Source organism: Ursus arctos, unplaced genomic scaffold (assembly GCF_023065955.2).
Source record: "Ursus arctos isolate Adak ecotype North America unplaced genomic scaffold, UrsArc2.0 scaffold_9, whole genome shotgun sequence".
Taxonomy (NCBI): domain Eukaryota; kingdom Metazoa; phylum Chordata; class Mammalia; order Carnivora; family Ursidae; genus Ursus; species Ursus arctos.
The window spans coordinates 54,611,188-54,638,418 of NW_026623111.1; the positions used below are offsets into that span (position 1 = coordinate 54,611,188).

The 27,231-nt window shown below is 38.8% G+C and overlaps 1 protein-coding gene and 1 pseudogene across 10 annotated transcripts in view; one reads left to right on the forward strand and one right to left on the reverse strand.

The window, feature by feature from the left end:
- The window catches only part of SLC4A4 (solute carrier family 4 member 4), a 351,418-nt gene that overhangs the window by 117,225 nt on the left and 206,962 nt on the right, over positions 1-27,231 (forward strand). For 9 of the 10 annotated variants that reach the window (XM_026510000.4, XM_048211820.2, XM_044388202.3 and 6 more), the window contains one exon: positions 20,774-20,909. In XM_026510000.4, coding sequence (XP_026365785.1) covers positions 20,774-20,909 — 136 coding nt within the window. Of the gene's footprint in view, positions 1-20,467; positions 20,619-20,773; positions 20,910-27,231 lie in introns of those variants that run through there. The other variant, XM_057309784.1, reaches the window with a different exon arrangement.
- Positions 14,826-15,340, reverse strand: LOC113263296 (dihydrofolate reductase-like; annotated as a pseudogene).

The following is a 27,231-nucleotide window of genomic DNA, read 5'->3' on the forward strand; positions in this document are numbered from 1 at the left end:
GGGGTTATCTCCAGATGACTCCAAGTGTTATGTATAGATGTTCTTTATGTAAGGGATTAAGAAATGCTGGATGGGGAAATTATAGTGAAAACACATTGTGTTGAAAAGGGAGATTCCTTTACTTTTATTGGTATTACTCTGTGAAGTACAGAGATTGTTCGTAACACACCTTCATAGGAGATCAGAGTCCCTAGCCAGCCCACATACACACTCTGATCTATGTTTGTCATCAGCTTTGTGTGGTATAGCTATGTGGATAACTTAAAACGAAATTTATATATATGACAAATGGTGCTCCTTTATTCTAAAATAGTTCTAAAAACTAAGCTGATTCCATTTTATTATTTGTTGAAAATGGATTTAGCAAATCCCTATTGATATTTTGGGAAAGTATTTAATGAAACAGCATGAAAACTTAGTTGTTCTTATTAATTAGGCTCTTGTCATTCATATGCCATTTTTGAAAGTGTTGAACTCAGGTTTTACAAGTGGTCTTTTAGATTCTGGTGTGATTTTGTGGTCATTGCTGGCTGATGGACATGTGCTGATTGTTGGCTTTCCTGCTATAGTCTTTTGGGAAGATAAGACAAGGTAAATGAAGAATTACATAGTCTGAAAACACTGAAACTAGAAATGTTAAGTGGATAGTGTTGGAGGACCTGTTAAAAATTTTTTTCTTCACTTAGAATGTAATTAAGAGAGGTTGGGGCCCACTGCCACTACTATTGGATTCTCAACTCAGAGCAGACTTAAATAAGGCAGAAAAGCTTATTGTAGAATCTTGTTGACATTTCTGTATTATGTTTAGAGTTTTATCAAAATCTTTTGAGCATTGATGTATCTAAAAAATCTATCATTTTTTCTTTAGAAAGAACCAGCACCTATGTAATGTTCCCTTGATTCCTGCATTGCCCCCTCTCCCCTTTTAAAATGGGGGGAGGGAAAAATATATATATTTTAAGATTTTATTTATTTATTTGACAGAGAGAGAGTGAGAGAGCACACATAAGCAGGGGGAGTGGCAGGCAGAGGGAGAAGGAGAAGCAGGCTCCTCACTGAGCAAGGAGCTGATGTGGGGCTCGATCCTAGGTCCCTGGGATCATGACCTGAGCTGAAAGCAGACTCTTAACTGACTGCCACCCAGGTGCCCCAAAATGGGATTATATTTTGACTTACATTTTCTCATAATTGCTATCCAGGAAAGATGGGTAGATTTTTTTTGGCAGTGTGGGGATGAAGTCAAACATTCTAAAGATTCTTTAAGGCAGGAGGGAGAATGTCTTCTTTGCTTGTGGAGGCATCTAATGGCAGCATTAGTATGGTGGTTGTGACACTAATTTTGAAACAATAAATTTAGCTACTTTGTATAGAAAGTAGTTGCACTTGAGCAAGTCTGTAGAGTTTATTTTGGGAATCTTGATTTCCTAATGTTGATGAAAATTAGGTCTGACTTTAGAAACCTCAGGGTATAAATTTTGCTGATAATTGTTCTGAGTTGAACCTGAAGAAACTGCTGAAGTGTTCACTCTTAAACAGAGTGATTCATCATATAAACCTTATCATGGACAGCTCTGGCAGAGCAAGGAGAAGTGAAGTAGGGAGTAAAGAAATTAAAGGAAAATGGAGATGAGAGCTATGACATGCATTAGGAACTTTGAGGTCTTTTAGGAAGAGGTTGCTGGGTAGTCATATTCTTTGCCATCTTAATTAATGGGTGAGTTCCTATTTACAGAAAGGATCTTACCTTTCCATGCTCCTTACATGAAGTCCCTCCCCACTGTCCCCATTCTTCTGCACCCATGGGATTATCTTTAGATATGTGTGGCTGCTCAGTCTGCTAGCTTTCAGAACCATGGTCAGTCCTGTTACATGGTTCAGAATTGGCTGTTAGAGTCCCTAGGCAGCAGTAAAGGCATTGCTGGAGGGCTTTATTTGCTTTGGACATTTGTTAGGAAAGATAATCAAGATTCTGCAGTTTCAAGTATTGTAAGGAAGTGTTTGGCACTAATTTGACATGCCTATCCTCAAGTTAGCAATTAAAGATACCTTAATTGGTTTATTTTCCTCATAATCATGACATTAATGTTAATTTTAGAAAATTTGTCAATTACACATAAGCAAAATGAGGACAATAAGAATACTCTATAATTCCATCATTTAGGGATAATAATTGTTAACATTTGGTATGTCCTTCTGGTGTATTTTTCTGTATGTACTATGTAAATCAGTAAGCCTTGGGTTGAGAGTGCTAGAAACCCAATTATAACTGGATTAAATAGGCAAGAATTTATTAAGAATTTATTGGTTGACTGAAGAAAAGTTTGGGTATAGTCAGCTCTTTGGGGAAAGTGATTTGATCTGAACAAAAGATTGGGAAAAATAAATGCAAGAACCAGAAGTTAATTCTTATTCAGATACATAAGGCATTAAGTTACTTGTAAGTTCAGTACCCTGGTAGTTAAATGTGAATAGGTAGACCTTGTCATATGAGTTCCTCTTCCTTACTTGAGTCCTTACTTTTCTTTTGGAAATTTCCTGATATCTGGTGGGTGTCAAAAGACATAATTTAGGACTTAAGCAGGGGTTGAACAACACTTTGAACTTTATACTGATTTACCAATCCCACATTGCCACAGTATTTCATCCAGATTTCTTGGTCACCTGCTTTTTTTCTTTTTCTTTTTTTTCTTTTTTTCTTTTTCTTTTACCACTGTGTTGCTTTGGCATCTCAGGGATTGAGTGCTTGGGAACTTTGGGAACTGAATTCCTTGGCAGGGTATTGACATTGCCACACTGTGCCCTGGTGACAGTGTCTATAACGTGGTACCTTCCTAGGTGCTTTTGCAGACAGAGGTCATCAACAGTGGTGCTGGAGCCACAAGGACGAATATATGTGAAATATCCTTTGGAGACCCAACAAACACTTAGTTGGATTTATTAGTGGGCATGCAGTCTTGTGATCTGAAGCTGGGGAAAAGTCAGGGAAATTGGTTATTACTCTTTCTCTGAGCCCATCTTTCCCACAAAGACTCATGAATACCACGCAAACCTGGGTTAAATGAGATAGAGAAAATGATACTGTGTATCATTTACTGTGTAAAGTCCAGAAAAAACTCAAAAAGTTGAGTTTCACCATTAGTTTAGTTATTATATTAATTCTTGAGGGCTACTGTAACAAAATACCATAGCCTGGGTGGCTTAAACAATAGGAATTTATTTCTCACAATTCTGGAGGCTGAGAGGTCCAAGATCAAGGTACCAGGTGATTTGGCTCCCTGATGAGTGCCCTGGGTTGCAGATGGAAGCCTTCTCATTGTGTCTTCACACGGTGAAGAGAAAGCAGCAGCAAGGTCTCTGGTGTTTCTTCTTATAAGGGCACTAGTCCCATCATGAGGGCCCCACCCTCATGACCTCATCTAAACCTAATTACCTCCCAAAGCCCCATCTCCAGATACTATCACAATAGGGGGTAGGATTTCAGTACGTAAATTTTGGGGGACACACTCAGTCCATAACAGTGACTTGGTTTTAGGTCACTATTGAGGATGCTAAAACCCAAAATGACTGATTGGAATTTTGTGTCTTTCTGGTAGAGATTCTTGAAATATTGAAATAATATTGATAATATAATTAATATAACTGGAATAATTAATAAAAGACTTGGCAGACCAAAAAGTCTGGAATTTCATAAACAAAATAAATTTGTTTGACTGCTAAGACCATCACTGAGACTACTTCTTTGGAAATGGCTTAGCACCATTTAAAAAACACATATTAACACTGATAGGGAGCTTGTTTTAATTTTTTCAACTCACTATGTTGGCAGAAATTATAAAGGAGGAAGACAGAATAAGTGGGGGAATGTAAGGGCGACCACCTTTTTGTTCTAAAGAATTTTGAATATCTTATAGATATAACTCAGATCCTGATAACATTTTTTTAATGTAAACTCTAGGTAAATTGTTTTTCTGATTATTTTGAAGAAGAAAGGTTAAGGACACAGATATTTTCCAAAAATGCTTCAGCAAACTCTGGTTCTTCTCACCTTTTGCTAGTTGAAATTGAACTTACTCTGTTTCTAAGTAAGATATTTTGGTAGTATTCTGAAATCCAGGCTCCTAGCACTGTTGACTTTCTATAGCTGAATAATAATGTCATGGCATATTAAGGATAATTGTGATAATTGACAGCTTTTCATGTGTGGGAGCTTATTAATACATGGATACCCAAGTATTTAAAAATTTATCCATCTTAATGAATACTATTTGGCTGTTTCAATTTCTTAGCTAATTGAACAGAAAAAGTAACCATCTAATTTACCTGTCTAGAGCTTGCCAGCACGTAAGTCAATAGTCATTTTCTGGATTCATCGAGGTAGAGGTTGGTTAAGGCATGGAGAAAGTCTAGATGCCTTGTATAGATCGCTCCAAGAAAACATGAATTCTAGAAAAACAGGTTCTTTGATACAGTTAATTTGAAAATGATAATTTGTGGATGACTAACACGAGTTAGCCCTGCTCTAGCCCATTAAAATAGAATCACAGACATGTATATATCAGGACTCTTGGTTGCAAGTGACAAAAAAAAATTGTCTTAGATTACTCTAAGCTAAAAGGGAATTGTATATATGATTGAGAAGTACTGACTTCAGGCATGGGTGGATCTAGGTGCTTAAATAATGGCATCAGGAACCTGTCTGTGCCTTGGTTCTGAGTTCTTCCATTTTTACTTTATTCTCACACACACTCTTCCCTTTGAGTTGCAAGATGCCATCTGCACTCAAAGCTTTTATTACCATCTGAGCACCTTAGCATAAAGTGAAAATTTATTTCCTGGAAGTTCCAACAAAAGGCTGACACTTATTTATGCTATTGGCCTGGATTAGTAAAGTGTCCTCTCAAAAATTAACTGCTATGGCCAAGATCTGTGATATTCTCATTCTCCAGACCTGGGTCATAGGGAATGATTCATTCTTATTGGACTTCTAAGTATAAAAATGGTTCTTCTAAGGAAAGTGGGATGCTGTTATCAGAAAAAGAGTTTAGGGGTGCTGAGTAGGCAAGAGTAACAGCCACTACAATGAGTGTGTGTTTTAAAGATTTATATATATGTAACTTTATTTAGCGATTTCTCATTTCTTACAGTTATGAATGTGAAATTGAAGTTTGATGATTTTATATATATATTTAAGTAATTTTTAAACTACTACAATGGTCTAATAATTAAATAAATTGTGGAAGTTTTAGCAACTGTGGTGTTGATTTATAGACATTTAACTCAGAATGGAGAGAAATGAATATTTAAAATGTAAACCAGTTGGTGATAGCACATTGATAACTTAAAGAAATAGTTATTTATTTTTATTTTTTTAGTTTTAAAAAATATTTATTTATTTATTTATTTGAGAGAGGTGGGGAGGGGCAGAGGAAGAGAGAGAGAGAGAGACTCTCAAGCAGACTCCCTGCTGAGAACAGAGCCCGATGTGGAGCTCGATCCCACAACTCTGATATCATGACCTGAACTGAAATCAAGAGTTGGACAGTTAACTGACTGAGCCACCCAGGTGCCCCAGTTATTTTTTTTATACTTTGGTTTGAAAGCTGAGACTTTACCAGATGGTGAATTTTGCCAAGGAGAAAATACACAACCCATAAGTCTTCGTTTAACCCACAGAAGGGAATTTGCATGTAAACTTGTCATGCTCAGTATGAATTGTTCATTATGATCATTATTTCTATTAAAAAAATTTTTTTTTTGGTAGCCTGTAGGGTGGCCACAGTGGGATGTTTTCCAGACCAAAAACAAAAGGGCATATTCACAAATTGCCTTTTGTTGGATAATGAACCAAATGTTCAGTTAATTTACTTTAGGACTATTTCATAGGCCATTATGATTTCTGCCTCTCCTGAAATCCAGTACATTTACTGTCTGTATTGTTCATATGACTTTTTTTTTTTTTTAATGATATCATCTTTTAGAGAGTGGAAGCTAAAAAATGGGCTTGGAAAAACACAAGTAGGCTTGAGGTTATGTCACTTACTAGTTGTGTGATCTTGAGGAAGTCCCTTAGTCTCTTAAATACTCGGTTTCCCTGTCCTTTATATGAGTAATACAAGAGATTGATAATAGTAGATATTTCATATTTTTGTGTAAAACAAATGATAAAATAAGTGAAGGGCATTTAACACAGTGCCTGGTAGTGTAACCATTCAAAAATGTTAGTAATTGCAGATTACGTTTTTATTGATAGAATTTTTCCCATTGTTCCTTGAGGACATGGACCTAATCTTAAAATTATTTGGGTAATTTCAACAAGTAACGTAGTGTCTCACATACTAAAAACTAATAAATATTAAGTCATCAAAATGAGAATGTAGAGCGTACTTCAAGCATTGCTAAGCCTCTGGGAAGCAGAGGAAAGAAGCAAAGAAAGATTTTTTTGTGAGAAACTGGGGCAGAATATATATTATGTATTCTTCCATTCATTTCCTTACTCATTCTTTCATCCATTCTTTTTTTGTGTAACTTCACTGTGCACAAGGTAGGCATCAAGAGTAGTTTAGGTGAGTGCAGAAGCAGGTTGTGGGCTTAGGAAAGGTGTAAAGACAAAGTACAGCAATGGATAACCCACAGAGTAGTGGATATTAGATGTCTTCATAAGAAGCGCAGGTTAAATGTGTGGTCCCTCAGGGTAGGAAGAGATTGCATCTACCCGAGGAAAATAGCTTCCTTGAAGTGTTCATTCTTTTATTTGTGGCTTCCTCAAGAGGAAATGGTGACTGTATTTTGGTCACTGTGCACCTAATGCAAAGATGGATTAAGGGGAAGGATGGAATAAGGACAGTTTCCAAAACTTAGATATTTTCCATTTCAGAGCTCTTAATGTAAGCTTCCTTTTGCACATGGTTATGTTTTTGTGTACTTGAAAATGTCCAAGGTCTATTCATCCATATCTAATTCATTAATTTAATATTAGGTGACAATTAAGTGCATAGTGCTGTGTTGGTCTTTAAGGAAAGTACACAGACAGACCCTGTCCTGCAGGAGCTTGGTGATTAGTTGGAGAGAGGTCACATCACTAAAGGTTAGGTAATAATGACCAGGCTATAGGGGCGCCTGGGTGGCTCAGTTGTTAAGCGTCTGCCTTCGGCTCAGGGCGTGATCCCAGCGTTCTGGGATCTAGCCCCACATCAGGCTCCTCCGCTGGAAGTCTGCTTCTTCCTGTCCCACTCCTCCTGCTTGGGTTCCCTCTCTCACTGGCTGTCTCTATCTCTGTCAAAATATTAAAAAAAAAAAAAAAAAAAAAAAAACCTCAAAAAAAAAAAAAAATGACCAGGCTATATATTTGCTGGTGCCTAAATGATAATTCAGACAAAGTGTTGTTATAGTTTGAATAAAGGAGAGATTCACATTTCTGTGAATGGTTAATATAGATTATTGGAAAAGATGGAATTTTCACTGGGCCTTGGAAATTGAGTCAGAGTTAGAGAGGAGAGAAAAGACTATAACAGGAAAGATGAAAAAAGATCTGAAAATGAGCAAGTGTATTCTCTAATTTCTTTCTTTCTTTCATTGTTTCTTGACATTTGGGCTGCTTCCAAGTTTAAAAATCATGGTGCCACAGATACTCTTGGGTCCATCTCTTTGTTCAGGATTAATTTCTAGAAGTACAAGTTCTGGGTCTAAACCCAGAATATTTTGATTTTTAATTGATATTGCTAACTTACACTTTAAAAAGTTTGTATCAACTAATAAGCCAGATAATGCTATTTCTTTGGAGACCTAACAATTCAAATCTTTCTAACATGATGGATAAAACATGTTTTAATTTTAATTTTTAAGTTTGTGAAGTTTATTTTCTAACTTCCTAATTTGGTTTCTGGCATTATCCATTTTCAATTTGTTACCTCTGAATTTTTTATGTTAACCATATGCTTGTTATTAGGTTACTCTTTTTTGTAAAGAGCAGCCTATTTTTCTCTCATTGCACCGTCCCATGGAATCTCACCAAAGATCAGAAACAGAGTTTTTAGAGTTTTACCTTCATTTTTTTTTTAATGATTTTTTATTATATTATGTTAGTCACCATACAGTACATCCCCGGTTTCCGATGTAAGGCTCGATGATTCATTAGTTGTGTATAACACCCAGTGCACCATGCAATATGTGCCCTCCTTACTACCCATCACCGGCCTATCCCATTCCCCCACCCCCCTCCCCTCTGTAGCCCTCAGTTTGTTTCTCATAGTCCATAGTCTCTCATGTTTCATTCCCCCTTCTGATTACCCCCCTTTCTTTATCCCTTTCTTCCCCTACTGATCATCCTAGTTCTTATGTTCCATAGATGAGAGAAATCATATGATAGTTGTCTTTCTCTGCTTGACTTATTTCACTTAGCATTATCTCCTCCAGTGCCGTCCATGTTGTAGCAAATATTGAGAACTCGTTCTTTCTGATTGCTGAGTAATATTCCATTGTATATATGGACCACAACTTCTTAATCCAGTCATCTGTTGCAGGGCATCTCGGCTCCTTCCACGATTTAGCTATTGTGGACATTGCTGCTATGAACATTGGGGTGCATATGGCCCTTCTCTTCACTACGTCTGTATCTTTGGGGTAAACACCCAGTAGTGCAATGGCTGGATCATAGGGTAGCTCAATTTTTAACTTTTTAAGGGACCTCCACACTGTTTTCCAGAGTGGCTGTACCAACTTGCATTCCCACCAACAATGTAGGAGGGATCCCCTTTCTCCACATCCTCTCCAACAATTGTTGTTTCTTGCCTTGTCTATTTTTGCCATTCTAACTGGCGTAAGGTGGTATCTCAGTGTGGTTTTGATTTGAATTTCCTTGATGGCTAATGATTTTGAACATTTTTTCATGTGTCTGTTAGCCATTTGTATGTCTTCATTGGAAAAGTGTCTGTTCATATCTTCTGTCCATTTTTTGATTTGTTTATTTGTTTCTCGTGTATTGAGTTTGAGAAGTTCTTTGTAGATCTTGGATACCAGTCCTTTATCTGTAGTGTCATTTGCAAATATCTTCTCCCATTCCGTGGGCTGCCTCTTAGTTTTTCTGACTGTTTCCTTGGCTGTGCAGAAACTTTTAATCTTGATGAAGTCCCATAAATTCATTTTATCTTTTGTTTCTCTTGCCTTTGGGGATGTATCATGAAAAAGGTTGCTTTGGCCGATGTCGTAGAGGTTGCTGCCTATGTTCTCCTCTAGGATTTTGATGGATTCCTGTCTCACATCGAGGTCTTTCATCCATTTGGAGTTTATTTTTGTGTATGGTGTGAGATAGTGGTCAAGTTTCATTCTCTTGCATGTAGCTGTCCAATTTTCCCAGCACCATTTATTGAAGAGACTGTCTTTTTCCCACCGGATGTTTTTTCCTGCTTTATCAAATATTAGTTGCCCAAAGAGCCGAGGGTCCATTTCTGGGCTCTCTATTCTATTCCATTGGTCTATGTGTCTGTTGTTGTGCCAGTACCATGCTGTCTTTGTGATCACAGCTTTGTAGTACAGCTCGAAATCCGGCATTGTGATGCCCCCAGCTTTGTTTTTCCTTTTCAACAGTTCCTTGGAGATTCGGGGTCTTTTCTGGTTCCATACAAATTTAAGGACTATTTGTTCCAGTTCTTTGAAAAACGTTCTCGGTATTTTGATCGGGATAGCATTGAAAGTGTAGATTGCTCTGGGTAGCATGGACATTTTAACTATGTTAATTCTTCCGATCCATGAGCATGGAATATCTTTCCATCTTTTTATGTCTTCCTCAATGTCTTTTAAGAGTGATTTATAGTTTCGAGAATAAAGGTCCTTTACGTCTCTGGTTAAGTTAATTCCAAGGTAACGTATGGTTTTTGGTGCTATTGTAAATGGGATGGATTCCCTAATTTCTCTTTCTTCGGTCTCGTAATATGTGTACAGAAATGCAACTGATTTCTGAGCATTGATTTTGTATCCCGCCACGTTACTGAATTGCTCTATAACTTCTAATAGTTTGGGAGTGGCTTCTTTTGGGTTTTCCATATAGAGTATCATGTCATCTGCGAAGAGAGACATTTTGACTTCTTCTTTGCCGATTTGAATACCTTTGATCCCTTTTTGTTGTCTGATTGCTGTTGCAAGGACTTCTAGTACTATGTTGAATAATAGTGGCGAGAGTGGGCATCCTTGTCGTGTTCCTGATCTTAAGGGAAAGGCTTCCAGCTTTTCCCCATTGAGAATAATATTTGCAGTAGGCTTTTCATAGATGGCTTTTATAAGATTGAGAAATGTACCTTCTATTCCTACACTCTGAAGGGTTTTAATCAGGAAAGGATGCTGTATTTTGTCAAATGCTTTTTTGGCATCGATTGAGAGGATCATATGGTTCTTGAGTCTTTTCTTGTTGATATGATGTATCACGCTGATTGATTTGCGAATATTGAACCACGCTTGCATCCCAGGTATGAATCCCACTTGATTGTGGTGGATAATCCTTTTAATGAACTGTTGGATTCTATTAGCAAGTATCTTGTTGAGGATTTTGGCGTCCATATTCATTGGGGAAATCGGTCTGTAATTCTCCTTTTTGAGGGGGTCTTTGCCTGGTTTGGGGATCAAGGTAATATTGGCCTCATAGAATGAGTTTGGTAGCTTTCCTTCTGTTTCTAATTTTTGAAATAGCTTTAGGAGAATAGGTATTATTTCTTCTTTGAATGTTTGGTAGAATTCCCCAGGAAAACCGTCCGGGCCTGGAGTTTTGTTATTTGGAAGGTTGTTTATCACTGACTCAATTTCTTCATAATTAATTGGCCTGTTTAAGAAATCAATTTCTTCCTGTTTCAATCTTGGTAGTTTATAGGTTTCCAGGAAGGATTCCATCTCTTCCAGATTGCTTAGTTTATTGGCATATAGCTGTTGATAAAAATTTCTAATAATCCTTCCAATTTTAATGGTGTTCGTCGTGACCTCTCCTTTTTCATTCATAATTTTAATAATCTGGGTCCTTTCTCTTTTCTTTTGGATAAGTCTTGCCAGTGGTCTGTCAATTTTATTGATTCTCTCCAAGAACCAGCTTCTAGTCCTGTTGATCTGCTCTACTGTACTTCTGGTTTCTGCTTGATTGATTTCAGCTTTAATTTTGGTCAACTGCTTCCTCATGCGTGGATTAGGCCTGTCCCTCTGTTGCTGTTCCAGCTTCTTGAGGTGAGAATATAAAAACTGCATTTTAGATTTTTCTGTTCTTTTGAGTGAGGCTTGGATGGCTATGTATTTCCCCCTTAGGACCGCCTTTGCAGTATCCCATAGGTTTTGGACTGTTGTATTTTCATTCTCATTGGTCTCCATAAATTGTTTAATTTGATTTTTGATTTCCTGGTTTATCGAGTCATTCCTGAGCAGGATGGTTCTTAGTCTCCAAGTGTTTGAGTTTCTTCCAAATTTTTCCTTGTGGTTGAGTTCCAATTTCAGAGCGTTGTGGTCTGAGAATATGCAGGGGATAATTTCAATCTTTTGGTATCGGTTGAGACCTGTTTTGTGTCCCAGAACATGGTCTATTCTTGAGAATGTTCCCTGGGCATTAGAATAGAATGAGTATTCTTTGGTTCTGGGGTGTAGTGTTCTATATATATCTAAGAGGTCCAACTCGTCGAGTATGGCATTCAAAGCCTTTGATTCTTTGCTTAGTTTTTGCCAGGGTGTTCTGTCTATTTCTGAGAGTGAAGTGTTGAGGTCCCCTACTATTAATGTATTTTTATTTATATGTCTCTTTATTGTGGTTAAGAGTTGGCTTGTGTATCTTGCTGCTCCCCTGTTGGGGGCATATATATTTATAATTGTCATATCCACTTGTTGAATACTTCCTTTAAGAATAATATAGTGCCCTTCTGCGTCTCTAACTATAGTCTGCAGTTTAAAATCCAGTTTATCTGATATGAGAATTGCTACCCCAGCTTTCTTTTGAGGTCCATTTGCGTGAAAGATGGTACTCCATCCCCTTACTCTCAGTCTGAATGCATCTTAGGGTTCGAAATGAGTCTCTTGTAGACAGCAAATGGATGGGTCATTTCTTTTTATCCAATCTGCAACCCTGTGGCGTTTTAAGCAAGAATTTAAACCATTAATGTTAAGACTGAGTACTGAGAGATATGCTTTTAATTCTGCCATGTTGTCAGTAAAGTCTTTGTTTGTATTGCCTGTGACTTTCTGTTCTGTATCACTCTTGGGGCCTTTTTACTTTTATAGAACTCCCCGTAATACCTCCTGTAGGGCTGGTTTCGTGGTTACGAAATTGGCTAGTGACTGTCGATTCTGAAATGTCTTTATTTCTCCATCAATTCTGAATGACAGCCTTGCTGGATAAAGGATCCTTGGCTGCATGTTTTTCTCTGAAAGAGCTTTAAATATGCTCCCCCAACCCTTTCTCTCATTCCAGGTCTGTGTAGACAGGTCTGACGTAATTCTGATGCCTTTGCCTTGGTACGTGAGAAATTTCTTTGCCCTGGCCGCTTTCAATACTGTATCCTTGGATCTCATATTTGCGAAATGCACTATGACGTGACGTGGTGTAGGTCTGTCATGGTTGAGCTTGGGAGGGGTCCTCTCTGCCTCTTGGACACGAATTTTTGTTTCCCTTGCTAGATTAGGGAAGTTTTCAGCTACAATTTGTTCAAATATCTCTTCTAGACCTCTGTTTTTCTCCACCCCCTCAGGGATGCCGATGATTCTAACATTGGATCATTTCGTTGAGTCAGTAATCTCCCGTAGCCAACATTCGTGGGCGTGGATTTTTTTAAGACCATCTTCTATTTTTATTTTTTCCTCTATTAACCCATCCTCCAATTCACTAACCCTTTCCTCTGCTTCCGTGGCCCTGGCCGTCAGAGCCTCTAGTTTTGCCTGCATTTGGCTCATAGAATTTTTAATTTCTGTCAAATTCGCTCTCATTTCCGCCCTTAGGGATTCTATATTCTCAGTAACATTTTCCTTAATACTTTTTTCAAGTCTACTCATTATCTTGACCATTGTTACTCTGAATTCCATATCTGATAATTTGGTTACATCCATATCCGTTACTTCTGTGGCAGAGGCCACAGACTCACTGTCTTTTCTTTGCTGGGGGGGGGGGCTTCTCCTTCTTGTCATTCTAATGAGGAGAGGTTGCGGGGTTGTCCAGAGCCCAAAATTATTGACTGGGTCCCAGGCCGTGCCCCTTGTTTTATAGGGATCTTAGAGATGTGGGCTTCTTCTTTAAAGATTTTATTTATTTACTTATCTGAGAGAGGGAGACAGACAGTCAGCAAGAACGGAACAGAAGCAGGGGAGTGGGAGAGGAAGAAGCAGGCTCCCAGCGGAGGAGCCCGATGAGGGACTCCTTTCGGGAACGCTGGGATCACGCCCTAAGCCGAAGGCAGGCGCTCAATGACTGCGCCACCCAGGCGCCCGGGTTGTGGGCTTCTTGATTTTTCAGCCTGCCTTCTGGGGGAGGGGCCTGCCGCACCGATACTCAGGCAGCCCTGTTTGGGTAGAGTCTCCGTGTCCCCTGCGAGGGAGGATGGGGATGGGCACTCTCTGAGCCGGTATTTCCAGGCTTTTGTTCTCTGGCGGCTTTCCCTGGCGGCCGGCTATGCCTCTTCTGAGAGTCAGAGCAGCAGAGGCTGCATTGTCACAGAACAGAGGGATTGCGGCCCGTTCTCCACTGATGTTCTGGCCACTTTAACTCTATTACTGTTGGTACTGCTCAACCCTGCAGCGTCCCGGGATGTGCGCACCAACTTGGCGTCCCTGCCCTCACTTCCAGGGCCGGCGCGTCTCTGTCCTTTGTGTTTCTAATGCCGCCGGCTGCCCCGCACGCTCCCGGGTCTCCCGGTCTCAGTCTATGCCCGGTGAGCACACCTCGATTCCGGAGTTTTGTGAGAAGCCTGGTGGCGCGCGCACCCGGTTCAGGGTCTCAGTCTGCTGTTTCGCGGGTGCCAACCGCGAGTCCGCCCGCTCTCCCGTGCAGGTGGCTACCGCTTCCCGGAGCCCAAACGCGGCGGCTCCCTCCCCCTTCCGTTTATCTTCCGATATCTGTGCACGGTTTACAGCTCCCCTCTTCGTACCTCAATACTCAGCGCTGGAGATGTTCATTTGTAGAGATCCAGATGCATCATCCTGCGTCTCAGGCTGATTCCGTGGTTATTTAGGCTGGTCTGGGACCTATCCAGCTCGACTCAGGGCACCGGCTGAAAAAGGGGTCCCCTACTCCTCCGCCATCTTAACTCCCCTCCCTAGAGTTTTACCTTCAAATAGGTAGTCTCCTGCCTGCTTCTTTACTCTTCATATGGAATGTACTAGAGTTCTCAACTTACTGATTTCCTATCTGAGTGAACGGAACTTTTTTTTCAGAAGCGTGATATGCATAGAGTAATTCGTAGTCCCCATTTTGATCTAATTTTCTTTTAATATCTGAGTTCTAGCTCTTCTGTGTATAATTTATCTCTGATCTTTGGACAAATCTGTCTAGCTCCTATCTGTATAAGCCCTGATTTCAACTCACAATATCAGGGGATTCTCCCACTTTGGTGTTTTGGTAGATATGTAGGTGATAGGTAGACAGGCAGGTGATTGTCCTTGATTGGCATTCAGACAGTGATAGCGAGAAATGCTTCACAGATGGTATCTGGTATAATCTAGTTAAGATTAATCTTAATTATAGTCTACTTAATAAACACATTGCTTAGAAATAGTTATCCTTTGATCTAAAGTCAACGAAAGTCTTTTTTTCTAACATTAAAATATATAATTGGAGGGCAGGGGGAACAACTTGAAATAAATCAGAAAACACTTTCACATTAATCATTCTTTTTATATACTTCAAATTTCTACTTAATACCTCTTTCCTCTTGGACACCAGAAAGAACACTTGGATATTCTGGAAGAAGCTTATATCTTCCCAAATCAGTTTCTGGAAAAAATGTGTTACTTTCAAATTCTGCATGATCCTTGTCACAAATAGTTTGAGATGGCTTGGCTTTTTCGTGGCTTCCTTATAAACAAAACTGCCTCCCACTATCCAAATCTTGTCCACTTTCTTTGTTAATTCTGGTTTAATCAGTTTTAAGGCACCATCCAGACTTTTGGTTAGGAAATGAGCTCCTTGTAGAGGTTCTTTGAGTTCTCTAAGAACTAAATTAATTCTGTCCTTTAAAGGTCACTTCTTCTAGGGAAGAGAGAGTCATGTCTTCCTATGCATAATCACAAAATCTATTTACCTTTTGGTCATTCTTGGGAAATACCTGAATTCATTCCTGGATGGGAGTCAGGGTAGGTTTCTGTTCTTGCCTATGCCCATGTTCTGGGACAGGGTTTAGCAGATGAACTGTGACAGCAGCAATGAACACCTTTGAGCTTGCTTGTGACACTGGGGCTCCTGGCTGAGCTTGGTGCAAAATTGAGCAGATATGTTCTTCTGTCACCAAACATTTCTGGGTTGTTGTGGGAGACAGGTTGGATGCATAGATTGGGGCCAAAGTGACATGAAAAGACACTGAGAGTTGACTAGCCAGGTAGGTGTCATTGGAGAGGTGTCCTCTCACACACATCTTTCATTGGTGGACAGTGGCTGCTCTGAGGTCAAGTTTAGTCTCAGCAGGAATGGATGTGATGATGTGTAAGTGGTGTATGCTGTGGGTGCTATTGGTGGGAGTGGGTATGGCAGCATTCCTGCCACATATTTGCCTTCTTATCAGCACTGGGGATTTGGAGCACTGGGTCTCCCCAGCCACTGCAGACTATGACATTGTCACCCTGCAGGTGAATGCTGGTCAGATATAACCACACTTATGTAGGGCCCCCCAGGAAATTCTACAGCTACTCAGGGGGAAAAAAAACACCCAAACCCCCAAAACACATTCTAACCAGAGGACAGAATAAAAAAAGAAAAAAATCAAGGCAGATTAGAGGCATTAACTTGGCTTTGATCTACAGGCCTTCTGTTCTGACAAAGGTGATTGGATTAATTTGACAGTTTTTTCTCTCTCCCTCGTTTCCTGCCTCCCTGTCACCCTCTCTCATTTTTCTCCACGTTCTCTTTTATGATGAAACTAGGGTTGTTATTACTTAGAATCATAATCTATTCATCTGTAATGTAAGTTGATTTTCTGATGTTTTCTCCCCCCAGGTATTAAAGTGATACTAAAGAGGTATCGTTATTTTCCCCTGTTCTGTTATTGGCTCTTTCCCAGAAAGGTACACCTTTACGTTCTCATTACCAAAGCTACTGAATTCATTGAAGTACCATATGCAGAACTTTGGGCTTTTTTCTTTCCTACCTATGTATTTTCAACATACAGGGGCTCTCAGGGCCAATATCTGTGAGTGCTTTCTTTCTTAGAAGCTAGGCAGGTTTTGCTGGTAAGGGCTGGCAGTTTTGAAACTATTTAAGCCTTGTATTTTAGCTATAATAATTGATCATCAGCACCCTATTTTTCAGGTGAGGAACTTGAGACACAGAGAGGTTAATTAACTTGTCTCAGGTTACACAGCATACAAGTAGCAGAGTTTGAATTCAAACCTAGGCAATTTGGTTCCAGAGTTCTATATGTTTAATTTCAGTGCAATGCTGTGTCTTCTATTTAGCTCATTTCCCTTTTGATCAAAATTTATGGGGGTGGGGAATGAATTCCTGAAGTCCTTCATTAGGGAGACTCTACTCTGCATATCTTTGTGTTAAGAATGACGTTAGAAATTGGGAAGGGTATTTGCTGGCTTCAGAGGATGCCCCTCCCACAGGTCTATATTTACTGTATAATTACTGTGGCCTCTTGCTGCTAATTCCTGGGGAAGCTTAGGGGAGCAACTGAAGAAGGACACTTACTAGCGTATCAAGCTATTTTTTGACACAGGATTTTGGAACTTTATCCCCAAGGGGTTGTTACGCTCGTTACTCAGAAGCTGTATTTAATATGCATAAGACAACTTATACATGAGACGCAGAGAGTGAGAACTGGGGGTAATGTCACAGCCTTCTTCCATTGTATTATGTGGAAGCCACAACTGCGTCTCTGCTAAGCAGTGAGTTGTGCTTTCCTCACTGGAGGTTGCGGGATCTCAGAGTAGTGCTCCACGGATCAGAGCTGAGCAGAGATGTGTTCCGCGGCTCTGCAGGAGAACCTCTTTTCTAAGGAGGGGAAAAGTTTAGTCATCTCTGTTAGAGGTGGGGACTAACTCATATCACGTTTTTAGAAATGGACAAAAAATTGATTCTCTAAATGTAGACTTTTCCCTTCTAAAAGCTTGTTCTACCTCAGGGAGCGTTGATGTTGATGAAAAGTCCATCAAATCTGTGACTGTCCATTGCAGAACCACTCTGATAAATAACCACATTTTAAGTAGTGTGAACTTAAAAAGTCTTAGCCAGATTCCAAAATCTGTCCTTCATTTCTTACTTTCCCTTCATTTCTTTCACAACTTCCATGATTTTCTAAAGTAATGACACTTCCCATTTCTTGATTGGAAAGGCATTGCAAGTGTTCTTACACAAAGGTTCTGGAACTTTAGGTTTTTTTCCTCCCAGAGATGTTAAGAAATTTCCAAGTCATTTTTTTCCTAATTACAGAAATTAAACATCCTGTATCCTATATTAATATATATTCAATTACCTTATTTGAATGTTCTGTCAACGTGGAACAGTTTACAGATATTTTTGTTGGTTTATGTACTAATTTATTTATTTAACCAATTAATTGTGCACTAACCAAATAACTGGTTAATGTTTGTTGCCCCTGCTAGCATGTACACTTGATAAGAACAAGGATCTTTGTGTCAAGTTTTTTGCTTTATCTTCAGAGCCTGAAACAAAGCCTATTTAGGGCAAAGGCAGTATTCAATAAATATTGCTGAATGAATGCATGGATAAATTGTGCACACTGTAGAACGGATAGAAAAATGAAAGGAAGAACATAGAGCCCTAGAAATAAACTGTATAACATTTAAAGGATTATATATAGGCAGTCTTTGCTTTGCATGGGCAAGGCCATAAATATGACTATTCAAGATGAAGTTATACAAGACAATCCTAATAATCAATAGGAGAAGTCACTATTTTTCTTTGGCCTTTAAAAAATTTTGCCAAATCGCTAAAATCTCTCTTGCTGTCAGTTATAAATGTATAGGGAAATGAAAAAAATAGTAAAATAATATTTAGTACACTCTAATTTAAAATGTCAGAAATACTGAGATTGAAGTGTTGTATTTCTTTGTGAAATCTTGTCAGCAGTGGATTGAATAATGCTTGCCTTCTTTCTGTTGTACAACTTATGAAATGGAGCAAGTATCTTTTCTATGCCCCGATGAATTGCATACTCCTCTCTAAGTTTGGATCAGCTTCCAACATTTTCTCCTTTGTGCTTTCCATGTCAAGAAATGTCTCTGAGAGTTCCTTTAATGTGAAATGCTTTTTTTTCCTTCCTCCTCCTCCTCCTCCTCCTCTTCTTCTTCTTCCTCCTCCTCTTCCTCCTCTTCCTCTTCTTCCTCTTCTTTTCTTGCCAGCATCACTTCCTCTGGAACATCTTTATCATTTTGGTCCAACTGCTTTCCTTATTTATGTCGCTTGCCTTCGCTGTATACTTTTTGACTGTTGTCTAGATTCTCTTGCGTGATGAATGGCAGCATTGGCAACATCCCCATGAGCAGCTGTCTTCGATAACTCCGTTTACATTAGACATGGATTTCATTTCCACCATATCACTTTTTGTTTCTGTACTCTACTTTCATCTCTGTTGGCCACGCTCCTCTTTTGACACGAAGGCAACACGGGTACACACTTTGCTGTCCGTCCATGAACTGGGTAACAAATGCTCAGTGACCAATCACTGACAGACTTTGCGAGAAGCATTATGATCGGTCACTGATCATGATGCATCTGTGTTATTAACATAGTAATTTATGGACTGAAGAGCTAGCAGTGAAGTTTGTATTTTATGCAATTACTCACAGTTAATATACTATGCTAACTGAAATTTCAACTGTATTATTGGGGAACAGGTTTTCTTTAAATGGCAGTAACTGAAATTCACACACCTCGGAACCATGCGTAGGGTTTCCCTCAATTCCAGACTTTATTTTGTGGATATATGTGTATTTTTTCTTTACTAACGTGGGATCACGTTATTCATATGATTTTGCAATTTTATTTTTCATTTAGCATTGTATATATAAAAAATGATAATCTCGACTTCATGTTTTATAACCACATGGTGATTTACTGAATAGTTTATTTAATCAGTCCTGGACATTTGGGCTTCTTCTTGTTTTTGTCAGTTATAAACAGTATTGCAGTAGTCACCTCTGTCTTTGAGCTAACAACTATGATTTCTTTGAAATGATTGTCTTTCTAGTGGTAGAATTACTGGCTCACACGATATATACACTTTTAAAACATTTCCATACTTCCCTTCAGAGAGAGGTTCCTATTTAGGCTTCTATCAGTGACATAAATTGAGAGGTGCTGGTGCATGTGTCCTAAATCTCTGGCAATATTGGGATTATCATTTTTTTTACATTTTTGCTATTTTCATAGGTAAAACATGTATTTTATTTTAATAATTAGTTTTGATTACTAGTTAGGTTGACTGTTTTTCATGGCTTCGTTCATAGTATTTTTTGATCTGTGGAATTTTGTATTGTCCTGTATTATAGTAGTTTTCAGATGGTAGGAATATTCTTGTTTTATTAGGTCGAGTACACGTATTTCTACAATTTGTGTGTGTGTATATGTGTATATATATACATATACGTATATACATATATATGTATATACATATGCCTATATACATATATATACGTACACATATATATATGTATGTGTATATATTATACACATATATCTATGTACCTGGACTACATTCACATGTATATACCATTCTCAGTTTTGCCCTGGGATTATGAAGAGTATCTTTGGGCCTTAGTTTTGTAATATGATCATCAGTTTGCAAATCCTTTCATTTTCTTTAAAAAAAAAGGGGGGGGGTGGGGGAATAACCCACAACCTGAGGGAAGTTCTAGTTAATTTTTCATTACATGATTTTCAGGAGATAGGGTCAAAAGGAGCAAGTAGGGCATTCAATTATGTGCTTGAGTGTGTCAGAAAATTTTTTTTTCCTCAGGTGTACAATATTTTACTGGGGCTTGTTTTTCAAGTGCATTGAAGTGTGACTAAACATTTTTGGGTACTGCCCTTATGTAAAGAAGAGGCCCCGTCTTGTTAAATATTCCTTCATCAACTTTGCACTGAGCCAGTTGCAGGCAGCGAGGATCCTGTGAGGGCATGAGCTTTAGGCATTGGACAGAGGGAAGGTGGGTGGAGGCAAGGGCGTGGGGGAACTCAGGATTGGGGTGCTCTGTTGCCCCCTCCCACCGCTATAGAAAAGCTGATTGGCTCAGGCTGGCTTCTGTCTAATAATTTTGGATGGGTCATAAGTGAGGAAGGAGGGAGGGTCATGCGGTTGGACCTCAGCTCATCTGAGGGCTAAAGGTTCTTCGTCACACACCACACAGAACTGGAGTCCTGTCCTGGAGAGTGGTGGCGAGCTGAGATACAGCTTAGGCCTGAAGGAACAGAGAAGGGCTTTGAGTTTTTTTCGTGTGTAGGTTGGGGATAAGGGAGGCTCAGCAAGGAGGATGTCCACGGAAAACGTGGCAGGGAAGTCCAACAGCCTTGGGGACAGAGGAAGAGCTCGAAGCTATACTTTCCTCAGGGTTGTCCAGCCAGTGTTTAACCACAGTATTTTCACTTCCGCAGTCTCTCCTGCCGCAGAACGTATCCGATTCATCTTGGGTGAGGAGGATGACAGCCCAGCACCCCCTCAGCTCTTCACCGAACTGGATGAGCTGCTGGCCGTGGATGGGCAGGAGATGGAGTGGAAGGAGACGGCGAGGTGAGGCATGGCTGGCTGTGCGGTGCTGACCTGGGCAAGCAAGTGCGGGGCAAGATCACTGTCTGTGAGCACCTTTCTCTCACCTTCACACTTTGAGTACCTGAGGACCATCATGTTGGCTGGGTTAAGGAATAAAAGGATTCTTTTTCTTCTCTTTTGTATTGATGTGGATGCAGGACACCCTTTATTTCACTGTTGGAGCATTGTTACATTGATTCACGTTATAATTTTAACTTTTATAAAGAATTAGACGTCTCCATTCATATGGTAATTAATAGTAAAATATCTGCAAGAGATAAACGCAGGCACCCAAACTTGATAGCCTAGAGATGTGTGTCTGCAGTCTCCACATGCCACGGTGTCTTGTGAAATCACATCTGATTTCTTATCCATTCCCAGTTAGGAGGGAGGTGGCAAAGACAGTGTTTGCCTGCAGACTCGCCATTATTCCAAGGAAAAACCTGTCATCTTTTAAGTATCCACAAAAGCAAGTAGAAGGTTCAGTTGAATTTGGAATTTAGAGACCTGAGTTCAATTTCAGAGTCCGTCACCTGTTAGCTGCATAGCACTCAGTGTCTCAGAACTTTATTTCCTCATCAATAAAAAGTGGATAATAATAGCTACTACATATATATGTATGCAATATAAGGTATTTAATATGTATTTATGTATTATTTAATATTTGTCTAATTATATCACAGATATTTATATACATGCCTATGTGTGTGTGTGTGTGTGTGTATGGAAATACCTTGTAAATTGTTAAGCACTACAGAAATATCTAAGGTTTGTTCATCTCATGATAACAGAGCTTTTCTTTCTACACGTAGATTAACTTATATACTCCATGCTCTATCTTCTAGGGCATAGAACAATTATGTAATATAAGGAATTTGATATAATGCAGTTACTGGTCTCTCATTGTCATAATTGCATGGAGAGTCAATATATTTCCCTTTCACAAGCAAAATAATATTAAGATACACCTTTTATAGTCTGCAGGTTAATTCAGATCAAATTCAGCCAGCGTTTTTTGAATGCATAGTTTATATCAGGCACTAATGAAGTACTGGGAATGAAGAAGTGAGCAGAAGAAGCTCACACACAGATTATTGTATCTTCCTCAAGTTTCAAGTGTGTTCAGTATAATATCTTTACAATCTGAGGAATGAGGCAAATCAAATCCTTATTGTAGCTTTGGGTTTAAAAAAAAGCAAAATACGTGAAAACCTTCTGTGAATTAGATGGAAAAGAGATTTATGGCTGTTGTTCTGCTTCTAGTTAGGTCATTCTAGAGTCAGAAAGAAATATATATATTTTTTATTATCTATGATTAGTAAAAGTTGATGAGATATAAAAAAACCAATAACTCAATAGTCTTTCCTTGTCTGGATGAGGTTCTTTTGAGAATTAAAGGAAGAACTTTTGTTTTCTGGGGCATATATATATATTTTTTCTTTCTTTCTTTTTTTTTTTTTTTTTTAAAGTTTCTTTATTTTTCGTAAGCTCTACACCCAATATGGGGCTTGAACTCATAACCCTGAGCTCAGGAGTCGCATGCCCTTCCAACTGAGCTAGCCAGGTGCTCCATTTCTGGGGCATATTTTAAAAGCTTCATGCATCATATCATTTCTAATCAAGTGTTCATCAAGTTAATTGGGTTTTTTGGTAATTTTTGTATAGTTACTGAGACTTATGCTCTGTAGGTTTATGGATTTATTATCATTACTGCAATACTAAGTACTATTGAATGTCTTTAGCCATTTAAGATTTTTAATAATAGAGAAGCTTCATAAATTAATTCATTTGATAATGATAGAGAAGCTTTTATTTCTCACCAAGAATTTCTAGGTAGTTTGGCCTTGTGGAAACATCTACTTTAAAAGAAAGTTCAGTAGAAAAAAAAGTTTAGTAGAATCCATGGATAATTTCATATCCTCCATAACTTAAACTGGTCCCAGAAGAAAAATCAGTACATTTTACTCCTGGCCCTCCCAGTAGCATTAAGGAAAGAGACCTAATCTTAAATATGTTATTTTCCATTTGCGAGGTAACTTTTTCTAATATTCAGACACTGATAGTGAGTGTGCTAGTTTTAACTCTTCTGTTAATATTTTCTCCTTCTTATTAAAAAGCCATCTGTAACACATTTCTGCTTTTCCACTTCTGTTGCTCTCTCTTGAAGCTCTTCATTCTTGTCTTTTCAGGACCTCTTTCCACGATACGGTAATTCTCTCTCATTCCCTTCTCTTAGCCCTAATAACCTGCATATTAAAAGTCCTACATAAAGTACACTTTTGGTTCATAAACATCCTCCAAAAGAAGGCTTTCAAAGTAGAACTTTTTACTAATATCTCCATTTCATTCTTTCTTTTCCTTCTTTCTAATAGAAAAAAAAACCCCAAAACAAAAACCGAGTGAGAATTGTACTGGTTCAGCCTGAATTAAGTGTTGGGGAGATTTTGGGCTAGTCTTGGCTTTGCTGCCTACTGGCTACTTTGCTAAGGGCCAGTCATGAACTCATGCAGTCTTCCTGAGATGAGTGTTCTCTTCTACCCAATGAAGGTGTTACTGCGTTGCATCTGTGTAACTTCATGCATAATTTATAGCTCTAAAATTCCATCCCTGTGTATATACTAGTTTAGTCAGTTGTGACCAGAAGCACTACTTTGATTCATATTTTTTTCTTGAAATTCTGTGTGAGTACCTATCCTAGAGTAGAATTCAGGTGTAGCTTTCTGCTTTTTCTTTCAGTCCAAGGTGGACCATATTTTATATGACTTCTGGTCTCAGAAAGGTGGAGAGGTGACAGTTCGCCGTGTAGGTAATTCAACACTGAGTGAATTTTCATTAAGATTCTTAATGATGAAGATAATTTTGAATACTTTACCGTCCTTAAAGACTTTGTTTTCTTGAGAACACGTGTCATTTTTGGTGATGTCATTAGTCCCCGAGAGACTGTACTGCTAGAGAGAATGCGTGGTGGGAGTACGCCATGTGTTGGCAGTGGGAGAGGGGAGGCTGTCCAGGAAGAAACAGACTCACAGCAGTCTACACTCTAACTTCTGTATAGGACTTGCCACAATTACTACTGCTTAATTAAATGTAAATGTGATATTATTGTTTTCATTTTGTCTCCTTCATTACACTAATTTGTCTGAAAGCAGGGACCATCATGTGTGTCTTTCATGACTGTATTCCCAGTGTCTCACTGTGCCTGGTACCATAATAGGTGCTCAATAATATTTGCTGAGTGTGATTAGTTGAGAATTGATTGGCTTAGAAACAGCTGTTCTAAATATCATGCTTTCTTAGATACATTACTTGACCAAAGCTGGAGTTCTGTGATAATTCTTCTCTTTCTCACTGATGGGCAGCTGAACGACAGACCCAAAGTACACAGATAAAGCTCAGAAGAGGACCTATGTTTGAAGTTTCAAACTAATTCTTCAATATGCTGCTGCCATCTGCATTAAGTTGTCTAGCCCAGACTTCTTTCCTTATATAATTGAGAACCAGTAATTGGATGGCTAATACACTTATCGAAATAACATGTCTAAAATTGAACTTCTGATCTACCTGCCTCAGATCCGCTCCTCCCACAGAGTTCCCCACCACAATGGACAACTCCATTCTTCTAGTTGCTCAAGCCAGAAACACTCGGGTCTTCCTTGACTTCTGTCTTTCCCTACACCCCTTACTCAATCCATTGGTAAACCCTATTTGTTTTACCCTCAAAGATATACAGATATTCAGAATCTCACCACATCTCACATTCAGTACTGCCACAACCCAGGTCCAAGCTGCTGTTATTTCTCATCCACATTATTGCAAATGCTTCCTAATTAGTCTGTCTCTCTACACCTGCCCTTACCTCCCTCATGAACAATCCACCATGATCTCTTTGACCTTATCTCCTCCTTTTCTCCCCTTGTTTGCTTACTGGCCAGTCATGCTCCTGTGCCAGGGACATTGCACTTGCTGTTCCCTTTGTCTGCAGTGCTCTCCTTGCTGCACCCCCCAGTTATCTGCATGGCTCTTTTCTCACCTTCTTTAGGTCTTTTTTCAAATATTACCTTCTCAGTGACTGCCCCATCTAAAATTGAAGTCCCCCAACACTCTCTAGGCCTCATCCTCCATTATGTTTTCCTTGGCACTTACCACCATTTAGCATATTGCATATCTTGTTATTTTCTCTTCCCAATAAAATTAAAGTTCCATGAGGGCAGGAATTTTTGGTTGTTTTGTTCATCACTATATCTCTAGTGCCTACAACTACCTGGCACACTGTCCATGGTCAGGAAGTATGTGTTAACAGAATTAGCTCCACCTAAATCCTGTTGGAAGGTTGGAAGGTGATTGTGCCTCCAGAAATGATTCTGAGTTTTAGCAATCTCTAGTTCCTGCTACATACCCCACTTCAGAACATTTTTGCAGTAATTTCTGATTGTCATTTATGATGTCTGGTTTCCAGAGATGATAGGGTCCCCCCCCATTTAAAACTCTCAAACCTATCAGACTAATAAAAGTTTAATACTTAGAAGGGATTCATTTTATATATGAAAATGTGCTATGAATATTTTTCTAGCTGACTTATAAAATTGAGATCTTTGCTTTTCTGTGAAAACCTCAATTCATAGACTATTTTATTCCATAGAGAACTAACCCAGGAGACTTCTCTAGCTTAATGCAGTTTCTACTGTGAGCCCACACCCCCAGAGAACACAATACTACCCCTTTTAATGTTCTATACTTTTTAGGTGGCTAATAATTTGATTTGACCAAAAATATCCTCCATTGATTCTCAGCATTACTGCAGTTTCAGTTTTAGTCAGGAAGTTCAGGTTAAGCTCTGTGTCTCAAAAAATAAAGAGAGTGGTTTCAGTAGTAGGAAAAATATCCCAATTCAAGTCTTGGAAGGCACAGTAGTCATGTAAAACTATGAACAAGGGAAATCTTTATTTATATGAAGTTTGAAGTTCAGCCAACTCTACCACCCCCTTTTTTTTCACATCTTCCCCTTGCTTTTCCTTTTCCTAAAAATTAGAACTTTGGATTTTTATTGGCTCTTCCAGCATAAAGCACAAATTGAAGACTGTGTGAAGGATAGAATGATGAGACCTGAGAAATGCATATGATCAGTGGAATGCAGAGAATACTCTTTTTTTTTTAAAAAGAGTATTCCTGAGCGTTAGGTTATTTGAATACTGACATTTAGTAATGTAGCAGTAATTATAAGGGAGTATTTGGTATTAGTGAAGAAGCCTATGCTCCTTGTTAAGAATTTCTAGGTGGCTAGGATGTTAGCTAATAGGTTTATGACACAAACTGGTGAAAAAATAAGTCCTGGTCCAGCTTTGGTGTTGGCCCAAAGGCAGGAAGAAGGGCTACTGCTATTCGCCACCACCCCAAGCTCTTTATTTCTTTGAGACAGTGATGTCTCTGTAAAAATGGTTATTGGCTTTCAGTTTTCCTTCAGTGAATATTCAGATGGATAATGTTGGACTTCACTGTTAGAAGAATATGTGTTAAAGGTCAGTCCCCCAATGTGATTTAGTTTTTGTTGCCAAACCTGGGTAAAAAGGAAAGCTGTCACAAGTTTCAACAAAACAACCAGCCAGCAAAGGAAAAGGGTATTGATGTTTTAGTTGCAGCGGGACAGCACAAATGAACACCCATTTGTGTTTTTGCTTGGCAGACTGACCCAGCCTACCTCTGCAAAACCTGATTTCAGGGCATGACCATCAAGCACAGACACGCATACTGACCCTGGGGATTTGGAGAGAGATTGCTCTTTTCCTAATCTACACCAACTTCTCTGTCTTTTCTCTACTGGATTACTTTGGAACATTCCATTTCAGAACAAGTTTATTTCTTCTGTAAGAAAAAGGCTGAAGGAAAAGGAATCTAATCATCTATGTAATTATATGTAGTCACATATACTGCTTTGCAGTAACTTTCACAGTTGATCTAGAAATTTGAGAGTTCTCCTTAAAAACATAATTTATCCCAGATACACACTAGCGTTGGCTTCTTTTATGTAATGAGGCACTTATTAGTTAGCAAGAAATTTATTATTTTAATAGTCTTATATAGTTGGATTATATTCTAGGGCAAAGGTCATGTCTATTTTCCACTGTAAAATTTGCTTGTTTTTAAGTTAGAGGTCTTGTCTTTTCTTAATTATATTTAATCATATGATTGGAAAGTTGCAAAATTCAGTGATTCCCAGTGGGCCTTGTATTTCTTCAATAAACGAGTGAAATGCTATTTGGTTGGCAGTCACTCAAAGTGCATTAAACTGCAGTGTACTTTCTTCTTC